The sequence below is a fragment of the Aristolochia californica genome, unplaced genomic scaffold (assembly GCF_029961685.1).
Source record: "Aristolochia californica isolate CCGP_79_NKW_82.1479 unplaced genomic scaffold, dmAriCali1.0.hap1 SCAF_10, whole genome shotgun sequence".
NCBI classification, from domain to species: domain Eukaryota; kingdom Viridiplantae; phylum Streptophyta; class Magnoliopsida; order Piperales; family Aristolochiaceae; genus Aristolochia; species Aristolochia californica.
In genome coordinates, this window is record NW_027181771.1 from 4,368,163 (window position 1) to 4,380,260 (window position 12,098).

General features: G+C 39.7%; 1 protein-coding gene across 1 annotated transcript in view; it reads left to right on the top strand.

Moving 5' to 3' along the window:
- LOC137934213 (E3 ubiquitin-protein ligase listerin) overlaps positions 1–12,098 on the top strand; it is a 50,530-nt gene that overhangs the window by 13,173 nt on the left and 25,259 nt on the right. The window contains exons 5-7 of the mRNA XM_068778491.1: positions 4,559–4,650; positions 4,875–4,977; positions 5,758–5,910. Of these exons, the coding sequence (XP_068634592.1) occupies positions 4,559–4,650; positions 4,875–4,977; positions 5,758–5,910 (348 nt within the window). The remainder of the gene's footprint in view (positions 1–4,558; positions 4,651–4,874; positions 4,978–5,757; positions 5,911–12,098) is intronic.

A 12,098-nucleotide genomic window follows, 5' to 3' on the forward strand; every position in this document is an offset into this window, starting at 1 on the left:
TTTACTTCGATACTGGCATGCTCGATCAGGTCCACGACATTAAAGCCCTTCTCCGCCTATTTGAGATCACTTCTGGTTAGAAGGTCAACTGGGGGAAGACAACAATCATGGGATATCATATTGACCCGCCCCTTCTTCAGCTCATGGCGAACACTTTGTGATGCTCGATTGCACTTACCCCTTCTTCCTACCTGGGCCTTCCTCTTATTGATTGTCGGCCCCAGATGGGATTATGGGCCCCAGTCATTGAGCAGCTTGAGTGCCGACTCTCCACTTGGAAGGGTAGGATGCTCTCCAAAGCAGGCAGACTGACTCTCCTCAACTCGTGCCTTGCGGGTATACCCAATTACTTCCTCTCGTTCTAGCCCTACCCCGCCTTGATCTGTCGGCGCATCGACATGATCAAGAGGCATTTCTTGTGGTGTGGCACTGGCAATGAGTTCCATTATCATTTCTTCAGTTTGGATGATGTTTGTATGCCGAAGTCTTTGAGCGGTCTGGGGATTAGACACACTAAGGAGATGGGTTACACCCTATTAATTAAGTGGTTCTGGAACCTCAACTCCTCCTCGAGGTCTCTTGGAAACCAATGGTGGCCTCCAAGATGCGGCGTCTTGGGGATAGATGATTTTCTGATGGCATCAGTTGTCACCTCACCCCTATTTGGAAAGCCATGTTTCATCTGCTCTCAACTTTCCACGCTGCCATCCGATTTTTTGTTGGTGACGGCTCCAACTTATGTTTTTGGACGGATTGGTGGTTGGGTGATGGCTCTCTTGCCTCATCCTACCCGTTGCTTCTCTAGCTCACCACTTGTCGTGATCTCTCTGTCTCTGATGCTTGGGGAAATGGCTCTTGGGATCTTCGTTTGAGGCGCGACCTTACTGATGAGGAGGCCATTTCTAGTTGTGGCTTGATTGACGGTCTTGGTAGTGTTAAGATTCGCCCCCAGATGGCTGACCGGATGATCTGGCTACTTGATGACAACGGGCGTTTATCGGTCTCCTCAGCTTATCGTCATCTTATGGGTTGGACCTGACCTCCTGCCCCTCACTCGGTCGCCATTGCTTGGCGTCTCTTGGCTCCTCCCAAGATGATATTGTTTCTTTGGAGTGCCTGCCGCAACAAGATTCTCACAGCTGACAACCTTATTAGGAATGACAATACTGCTCTTGATCCCCTTTGCCCCTTCTGCGGGCTGGAGGCTGAGATTATTAGCCACCTTCTCCTTCACTGTGTTTTCACTTGGCAAGTCTGGATTTCTATGATTGACAGCATGGGCCTCAGTTTCTGCATCCCCCCTGACCTGAGCACCATGTGCTATTACCCCTTTGGGGGTTGCCTTCCCAGTCTCGTCAAACTCTTGTTAGTTGTTTGCATTGCTTACATCCCTTGGTGCCTCTGGAAGGAGAGGAACTCCAAACGGTTTGATTTTGCCTTTTGCTCCACTGCTGAGGTGATCTGTACTACTAAGGGCCTCATCTCAATCTGGATCCACACTCAAAAAGAATTTGCTTGTCTCTCATGTGCTCCTATCCACACCAAACAGAAGATTATTGCTTAGATGTTCGTTCCTTCTGCACTCCGCTGGGTGGCTGTTTGGGCGCCTCCTCCCACCGAATACTTTAAGCTTAATTTTAATAGCAGTGCCTTTGAGAATTTGGGTTTGGTTGGCTTTGTTGGGGTGATTTTTGATCTCGGAGACTTAGCTATTATATCATATTTTGGTCCTCTCGGCGTTGCGGACTCGACTAAAGCTGAGCTCTCAGGCCTCCTTCACGGCCTCTGCATTTTTCAGGATCGCTTCAGAGGTCGACTTATTGTGGAAGAGGACTCCAAAGTTGTCATCAGATGGTGCTTCACCGCCTCCTTCTCTCTATGCGTCACTGGTAGCTATTTCTTGATATTATGGATATTGTATACTTTATTACTTGTACTTGGTCTCATGTACTTAGATCAGCCAACACAACTGCTGACTTGTGTGCTAAATTGGGTCCCTCCCTTCAATCTCTTGTTGTTAGAGGATGCCTTTTTTTATGTATTTTCTTGCTTTGCTTTGAAATAAAATATCACCGTTTCAAAAGAAAGTTATAAAACGAGTTATTATGTATTCAAGCTAGTTCTACTCTCTTTTGTACTTTTTTATTTTTCTTCTTTAAGATGATGTAGCCCTAAGGGCATTATGGTCATTATATATCGTTTATAAATTAAAGAGAGGTGGAGGGTTGAGTTGCCATATTGTTCTTATATTTCCACTCTCCCTCTTTGTCCAATCTTCTCTCGTTCTCCTTCTAATTCTCTTCTTCTTTTTCATTTGCTTTCTCTCCTTTTCACCTAAAACTTAAACTTTTTTTTTTTTTTTGAAATGATGTTGAATTTTATTAAGAGAGCTCAAACGAGCAGATTACACGAGGGGAAGCCTTCCCAAACAATGAGAGATTACTGGGAGGTTCTGAATTTTGTCAATTTATCAGCCAAAGAATTGGTTGATCTAGGAATGAGGTTCCAATGATGACACAATGTCAGCAATACAATCAGTGATTGGCCAGTTGTGCCAAGGAGGGGAGCTTTCTTTTGAACACCAGCTGATGACAGTCTTTGAATCGCCTTCAATAATCAACTTGCTATGGAGCCGTTCTTTAAAGATTTGGAGGCCGAACAGAAGAACACTCACTTCAGCAGTATTTGAATAAGCAATACCCACCGGCCCTGCATAGGATAGAATAGGGTCTCCACTGCTATCTCTGAAAACACCACCAGCTCCAGCTGGCCCAGGACAACCTAAAGCACTGCTATCAAAATTGAGTTTGATGCAGTCGTAAGGGGGAGGATCCCAGGTGGCCATAACCGGATTCCTACAGGGGCCCGCTATGTATGCTATCAAACCCCAATTTTCTCGAAGGGAGACGCATGATAGAGAAGCAAACTCCTTCCTAGAATGTAGCCAACTCGAGATAAGGCCCACTGCTTAAGAAGCTACATTATCCGGGTTGCTAGCCTTGGAGTTGAATCTCCGGTTGTTTCGCTCTAGCCATATACACCATGGGACATGCACAAGGCATGCCAAGAGAATTATCTTGCCCAGCTTAGGAAGGTGTATCCCCATAACCATCTCAAATGTGCCAAAAAGGTCCTGATGTAGCCCCATTTGAAGACCAATCTTCTGAAATATCTTCATCCAGACTTGCCATGAAAAGTCTCAATGTAAGAGAATATGCTGGATTGTCTCATCACACACACCACAAAGGGGGCAAGTGCGATCGGGGGCGGTGTAACCTCTTTTATGGAGGTTGTCAGAGGTGAGAATATGTTCCCTAATGGCCGTCCACACGAAGAATTTGATTTTATTAGGCGCTGAGAGCTTCCATGCCAGGTTTGCCTTGTGCTCATGCATGATGTAATCTTGTTTTCAAATGTGAGAGTAGGTGGATGTAACTGTGAATCGGCCATTAATGCTAGGCTTCCATCTCAGTTTATCAACTGCATGCTCACGAATAGTAGTGCTGCTGAGTCTGGAGAGGAGAGAGCCCTGGACTTAAACTTAAACTTCAAGAATCATGAATTAAGGGTCCTGGACTTTATCATACGGCAAACATCTTTTGTAGCTGCAATTTGTGCTCTTTGGAAAGAGAGAACTAGTTGAACTTTCAGTAATAAATGTAGATCTTTTGGAGGTGGTTTGGAGGAATAATTTATTTTATCCCTTTTGGATCAGTGTTTTTTCTTTGTCTCATCATCTTTCTAGCTCAATTTAGAGATATTGCATTTTCTTCTGATCATTGGATTCCTCATAAGTTATAAGGTAGCCTAGGATCTGCTGGAGGAGGGGGAGTTATTGTTTATAATGTTTGCCTTGCCTCTTTTGGGCAAATATGATTCTTCCGAGGCTGAACTTTGAGCCCTTTTTGCCCCTTGTAATTGAAGGAGATTTATCCGTAGTCATTTTGTGGTTTTTCTCAGGGAAAGCTCCAACAAGGCTATTTCTCCCTATTTATGATGAGGTTGAAGCAACTAGTCAGCATCTTCAAAATTCGTTGAATTTGTACTGATCATGGTGCAGACTCAATAGTAGATTCATTAGTGTGTTCAGATGTTACTTTACAATTCTTATTAGTTAGGACTCTTTTACTTTCGATGTTCACTGATTTTATTTACCCTTTTGTATTTTTTTCTGATTTTTAGTCCCTTTTAAGAGCTTTTTCTATATTGTTTTCTGTCTTTAATGACACCAGAGGCACAAGATGGCTTAAATTATTAACTTAGTGCAGTTATGTTACACAAACAAATAGATAAAACAATGTTAGCTTGATATGGGTTATTCATTTGCATATCTAGTCCAGGATAGTGGTTATATACACGAATTTGATGTGGACCCTTTCTGTTAGATCTCTGTTCCATGTGGCGGTCCCTACTCCCTGCCCTATCATAGAAATTCTCTTCATTATCAGAAAGATCTCCTCATTGCATGAGAGAAATGTCAAGGAATTAGAACCTGGTTTTATTATGGCGGTCAACTATTTACAAGTGGCAATTGTTCTTTTTGTTCCTGGTTTTACAGGCATTTGAGTACAAAAGACTCTTATTTGACTACAATAGAGAGGTCAGGAGAGCTTCTAATGAGACCATGACCTGTCTTGTGAGCACTGTCAGGTACAGTCTTATCTGTAAACAAGTCTAGTTTAGCTCCAAAAGCTAGCGTAGACATGTTTCTGAATGCAACAAAGAGTTTATGCCTTCTTCACAACTGGAAATAAAGTTCTTTGAAATGAAAACATGTTGGAATTGAATTAGTCCTTTAGTTTCTCAATGGCATAATTTGTTCATGATGTGGCTGGCTTGACATTTGTCTTATTTTGAAAGCTCTTTTTGCGTAGGAGGGGCCTGGCACCTCATCTGAAATTCTTGATGGGACCATGGTGGTTTTCTCAGTTTGACCCAGTTCCAGAAGTGTCACAGGCTGCAAGGCAATCCTTACAGGTTCTTACTTTCTTGTCTTTGCCAGATGACTGGATTAAATGGCTAACAATATGTGGAATAGGTTTTACAGTCTCTATTGCTCATTTTGTACCTTCCTTCAGTTGTGAACGATTTGTCAAGAAGTATTTCCCTATTTTTGTTTTGTGATGATTCTATTTATTTTGTGTATCTCTCAGCATGTATATAAGGGTTATTATTTTCGGTCACTATAATATTGGGTAGATATTTTAGACAAGTAGCATGTGTAACCTTGGCCACTATTGGGATGGACCTGGCTACTTAAACTGGACATGCGACCTTGGTAATGTGCGGTTAACCTGTTGATACAACCTGGTTGAATTGGTTTTCCTTTGACACGGCCAGCCCCCATGCTTTTAAACTTACTTTTCAGTTGTCTTTTGTCGGGTTGTTTTAACTTCTGTTGCATATTATCATCCCAAGGCTGTCATCTTTCTTTTGGCACATTTTAGCATCCATTTCGAACTATCTGCTTGGTAGGTGATGCTGAATACATTTGGGTGCTCTTTCATTTTTTCTGCATTCAAGATTGTTGGCATCCTTGGTAAATGATGATCTAGCAGACGCTTACATGCCCAATTATTTTTCTTTTTGGCCATTTTATCTTTTGTTGAGTCTAAAAATGAAACTGTTGAACTGATTATAAAATAGGTTTGATCTATTTCAATGTGACTCATTCTTAGAAGCTCCTAATATTCAGTGTGCTTCCTCATCCCGTATGTTTTCAATATTTATGCTGACTTTTTCTTTGCTAATTGATAGGCGGCATTTCCGACTGCAGAAAAGAGGTTGGATGCCTTAATTTTATGTGCAAATGAGATTTTTCTATATTTAGATGAGAACTTAAAGCTCACACCTCAGGCTATGTCTGATAAAGCAGTTCCAATGGATGAATTAGAAGATATGCATCAGCGGGTATAGAATAATTCTCTTGCCATCTTTTCTATTCCGAGTTGATTTATTATATAATTAACTGTCACAACTGTTTCTATATTTTATGGGCATTATATATATACATATATATAATATATACATTTTTTTGAGAAAGATATATAATATATACATTTTTTTGAGAAAGATATATAATATATACATATACACGGCTGATCCAATACAAAAAACCATTTGGTGTGAAACATACAAAAGATCGGACGACTGAGATAGCCGTTGATCATGACCTGATGGCTGAGATAGTGTTTCACATGTTTCACACTAAATGGCTTTTCGTAATGGATCATCCCTCTATACACACACACACACACATATATCTATCTATCTATCTATCTATCTATATATATATATATAAGAATGTCATTTACTTCATCAAATTTTTGACAATGCCACTATCTCAATTTATCATTAAAAATGATAAAAAAAGAAACAAAATCTCAAATAAATGTTGACATAAATCCATGGGACAACTAATAAATTTAGTATGAGAGAAATCAATTTTTACATTATTCAATCCACATTTGGTGGTTAAATAAATAAATAAATAAAATAAAAAAATAAATATATATATTAGGTTTCTGGCTTCCATAAGTTGTTAAATTGAGAGGAAATCTAGAGAGGGACTGAGAAAGAATGAAAGAGAGATTGAGTTTGAGAGGTGAGCTGAGGGAAGATAAGGAGGGAGAGAGAGATGCACATGATGCAAAACAAGGGAAAGTTTATAATAAAAACTTATTACAAAGGACATGGATACTCTTCTCCTAATAACTTAAAGTGAGGATAAAGGAGTAGTGAAGACAAATTATAGAAATAACAGAAAAATAGTAAGTTCTAAATAGCCTTCTAATACTCCTCTCAAGCTGGTGTATACACGTCATAGATGCCCAGCTCAGAATATGCATCATGTAAGGTCCTAGTCCCACTGCTTTGGTGAAAATGTCTGCTATCTGTTTTTTTGAGGAAATGTACTCTATAGTCATGGTTTGGTCTTTCTACTTGCTTATGACAAAATGACAGTCCACCTTTATGTGATTGGTGTGGTCATGAAACATTAGATTTATTGCAATAGAGATAGCTGCTTGGTTGTTATATTATAGACATATTGGCACTTGTCTTTGGCAAGTGAAACTCCTCTCGCAATGATTTCAGCCACAACATCTCTTAGACTGCATGAGCCATAGCCCGAAGCTATACTTATGCATTAGACTTGGCTACAACATTCTGTTTTCACTTCACCAAGTAACTAGATTACCTCCAACAAAAGTACAACACCCTGAAGTTGACTTTATGTTATCTTGGGAATTTGCCTAGTCAGCATCTGCATAGCCTTTTATATACGAACATGTCCATGTGATTTACAAACCAAGCGTTAAGATATTGCAAAATTCTTTCTAAGGCCAGCCAATGTGAAAAATGAGGGTTATGCATATATTGAATTATGATACTAACTGGAAAGAACTTGGTGGAGTCCACTGGAATTTTCTTTAGAACTTCTTGTTACCTTTATTTTAGGGTCCACTGGAGTCTCCACTAATCTACACGCAAGCATTCCTATTACTTTCAACAGGTTGAAGACATACTTCCTTTGTGAAGAATGATTGCAACATCTCAATTCCTAGGAATTATCTCAACAACCCAAGATCTTTTGTTTGGAAGTGTCCATGCAGACCTTGCTTCAACTTTTGGATTTCAATTTTGGCAATGCCTATAGCATCTACTATTTAATGGCGGCCCCCCAGAGGACTCCAATCATGACTGAGTGGGAGCCTCCCCCCAGTAATTGCATTAAGTTGAACTTCGACGGTAGTGCTTTGGGATGCCCAGGACCAGCTTGTGTGGGGGGTGGGGGGGTGGGGTTTCAGGAATCTTAGTGGAGATACTATCTTCTCCTACGTTGGGCCTATAGACATTACAGATTCTACCACTACGGAGGTGAATACTCTTCATCTTGGGTTGAAGATTTTCAAAGACAGACTTCAAGAAAAGTTGTTGATTGAGGGAAATTCTAAAGTGGTCATAAGCTGGTGCTCTAATTCAGCCTCTCCCCTGTGGCGGCATTGGCCAATTACTTCATCTATTGCAGATACTGTATCTTCCATTTCTTGTACTTGGAATCATATTCTTAGGTCAGCCAATCCTATAGCTGATAGGGTAGCTAAATTTTGAACATCTCAACAATCTCTCATTGTTTGGGATGGTTCCCCTTCCTTGTAATTTTGCTTTTTTGAGCCTTTTAATATAACTCTGCACTATTTCAATTTTTTTTGGGAATGCCTATGATAATAATTTCATCCAAATGAACTACCATCAGTACCATGCCTCCATTTGTCTTTTTGACAAACACAAAATGATCCACAACATACATTTTGAAGCCAATTTTTCATGATAACTGTGCTAAAATTATCATGCCCAAGGAGACTATTTCAACCCATATATAGATTTCTTCAATTTATACTGGTTCTTCCCTTTGATAACAAACCTAGGTGGTTGGGTCATATACTCTTTATCTTGTAGACCACCAAGTAAAAAGGTATTTTTTGTTATCAACTTGATGGAGATCCCAGTGAAAGGTAGCAGCTAGGGAGATAAGAACTTTTTATTAAGCATGGGCAGTAGGGAGAATGCTTCCTCAAAGTGAAAGCCGTAGGTCTAAGTATAGCCCTTGGCAATCAAACAAGCTTTGAATCTGTCAGTAGCACCATTTTGTTATGCTTAATAGTTTGGGTAGTGATCAAATGCTGGGATGCTCAGGACCGGCTGGTGTGAGGAGGGGTTTTCAGGAATCATAGTGGAGAAACTATTCTCTCCTATGCCGGGCCTGTGGGCATTGCAGATTCTACCACTGTGGAGGTGAATGCTCTTCATTTTGGGTTGAAGATTTTCAAAGACAGACTTCAAGGGAGGCTACTGATTGAGGGAGACTCTAAAGTGGTCATCAGCTTATGCTCTAATTCAGCCTCCCCTCTTGGCGACATTGGCCAATTACTTTATCTATTGCAGATATTGTATCTTCCATTTCTTGTACTTGGAATCACATTCCTAGGTCAGCCAATTCTGTGGCTGATAGGCTAGCTAAATCTAGAACCTCTCAACAATCTCTCATTGTTTGGGATGGTTTCCCTTTCTTGTAATCTTGCTCTTTTGAGCCTTTTAATATAACTCAGCACTATTTAAAAAAAAAAATGCTGGCCTGGCAAAAATACGAGCAGCATCAAGCAGGAAATGATGGATCCAATCCTTAGAAGCTAATAATTGATCTAATTTTGATAAAATTGGTGTCCTCCTTCCATCAGCCCAGCTATAACTGCCACTTGACATAGTGGATATCTGTCAAAGCATTCTGTAATAAATTCAGAAAACTGAGTAATAGAAGAATTCATACGGTTTCTTCCATTGAGCCTTTGAGATGAGAAATAAACAACAATGAATTCACCTCCAAAAACACAAGGAATTGGCCATTGAAGAATATAAGAGCTCAATTCTACTCAGAAATCTTGCCTTTCTCTAGGATGGAGAGGGTATAAAGAGAGAGCCAACCAGACAAACCCATCTAATTTGAATGTTAGCACAATAGCAATCGAAATCTTCCCACTGCACTAGCCACAAAATCAAACAACTTGGGAATCCCACAGCAAAAGAATACCTCCGACTGTTCCATTTGCATGAACTGCAACCAGTTGAATTGAGAATTATGCCGTATGTTCTGACAAGAGTGTCATTCATAGAATTTATCTTCGTTTCTTGAAGAAATTCTATAGATTTTTTATTAGTCTGTAGAAAGTTCCAACAATAGCCCTTTGCTGAAACAAACCAAGACCACACACGTTCCAAGAAATGATGTTTAACATTCAAAGGTGGACTGGAGGTTCGTGTAGGGAGAACAGTCAAAAGGGAAAGGTCCCATTATATCATCAAGCTGATCCTCTGAAACCCTCATACAACTCGCAAAGGTGGCAAGGTGTTGGCGAGACATATCTAGTTTCTCCAAGTTGGTAAGGTCACTGTTCTCTAATCAACGAGAGAGTGAAATAATAAAGATCATGTGATGAGGAGAGTGTACCTTAAGTTTTTTTCCTGGAATAAGTAATAATATAGGAAGCTTAAAAGCTGGCATCTTTGGTTAACTTTTGGTGTTGATGGATCAAAGACACAGACTGGAACTTTATCTTCCATAGCTTCATGTTCTGGAACTTCATCTTCAGTGAAGGCGTAGAGTTTCATTTACATAAAGAACAGAAAACTTATTAAAAAACTGTTGATGGGCAGATTACAGATTGAGCAGAAATTGCTTCATCTTTTATTCACCTTTTTCAGAATCTTTATCAAAATGGATGCTCAATCAGGACTTTCACTCAAACTCTGGTCTTTTCTACAAGTTAATGAAGTTTTCTTTTTTTCCCAGTAATTCAACACTTATAATAAAATCAATGATTTATATTTCTTCTCCAGAAGTTCAACACTCTCCTCAATGAATTATTTGCCATTTCAAAAAAAAGAAAAGGTAGTGAAGACCCATCTACAGGCCACAATCTTCTTCATAGGAGGTAAAGGTGTGATTTCTCATGTAACATTCTGATGCATTACTGCCGTATCCTCTTTCATGACTGCTCTCCATGGGAGACTCAAGGCCTCTTCATAATTCTATGGAATAGATATAGAAGACAAGGCAAATTTGTGCATAAGAGAAACATTTAATTGGATAAAATAAATAAATTTGTGTATAGGAGACCTGTAATAGGGTTTCGAAGAAATGACCTAATCTTCCTTTCAATAGGTACAAAGAACGGAATAAGAAATGAAAGTTTACTTAAAAAAGGACAGGAAGGATTGGACATTTGGAAACCAAACAGCTTCCTGGGCTACTATATTTTATTCAGGAAGTCGGCATATGTATTTGAATTTCATGCCCTAGAGAAGCCATTGCTTTGATACTGATTAGTTGGTAATGTTATAATTTGAGGCTTCATGAAGTAGGTTGAAGGAAAACCAGCATTTTATTGCCTTGGAGAGATTTGAAGGCCGTACATGTTCGGAAAACAGAATGGATAAGCTAAGGGAAAAAGTAGAAAGAGAGAGAAAGTGAAAGAGAGTTCAGAATGGAGATGAACCAGACTTAATTGGTCTGCTCAACCTCATTTGTATCTAGTGTTTTGAACTTGGACCAGACTGGCCAGTTGAACTAGGATGAACCGCACCAAGTCCTTCATTGGGTCTGTATCCTACTAGACACAGAATTAGGTAAAAACATGGTTGACCAGATAAGATTTCCTTGTTCAACAAGTGAACTGGTTGACCTGGCCCGGTCAACCACGTCCTTTTGTCATGTGGTTAATATCCTCTATTAGACAGAGAGTCTCCTCCCCCCTCTTTTGACACCAGCAGGAGACTTGCCCTTTCTGTCATATTGCTTGGCAGGGAGGGTGTGGGCTGCACCCCATCCCCACCTCCACCCCTCTTCCGTGTTCCCATTGTCATGTGATGACAGGAGGACAGGAGATCCTTCAAGCAGACGGGGAGATGGCTCTCGCCCAAGCATACTTATATTGTTTTATTTTATTTTTAACATAAATGTATGATGTCATATAACATCATCTACAGGCCGAGTCAAACCTGGTTGATCCAGGTTCAAACTGACCTACTCACATCACCAGGTCGGTGCCTGTCAGGTTATTTTTTTTTTACATTGTAACTACAAATTGAAACAAAATGTGTCATATCTCACAGTTTATAACTGGTGGAGATTGCCAAATGGCAACCCCTGTCAACATAATGAAACTCCCATGTGAATGATGAAACAGTTGTAACTTGTGATACTAGGGCCTGGTAGTACAACCAGGCCTACTGCTCCTAAAAATATGTTTCTGATTTAAACATAATACAGGGAAAACAGTTAACAATAAACTAATCCATAAACTAGACCAGCTGCTGAGAAATATCACTCGCTGGTGGTCCTATTTCTCAATTATACACTACCTTCATCCACAATCATTGTTATTTAGTACTTCCTGTTTCTCTGTGCAAAATTAGCACGTTTATTAATTTTTTATATTTTCCAAATATATATGATTCAATGTTTTCACTTATTTTTTTGAAGGAAAGTGTGTGAATATTCAATATATCAGAGAGAGAAATACCAATGTTTTCACTTATGG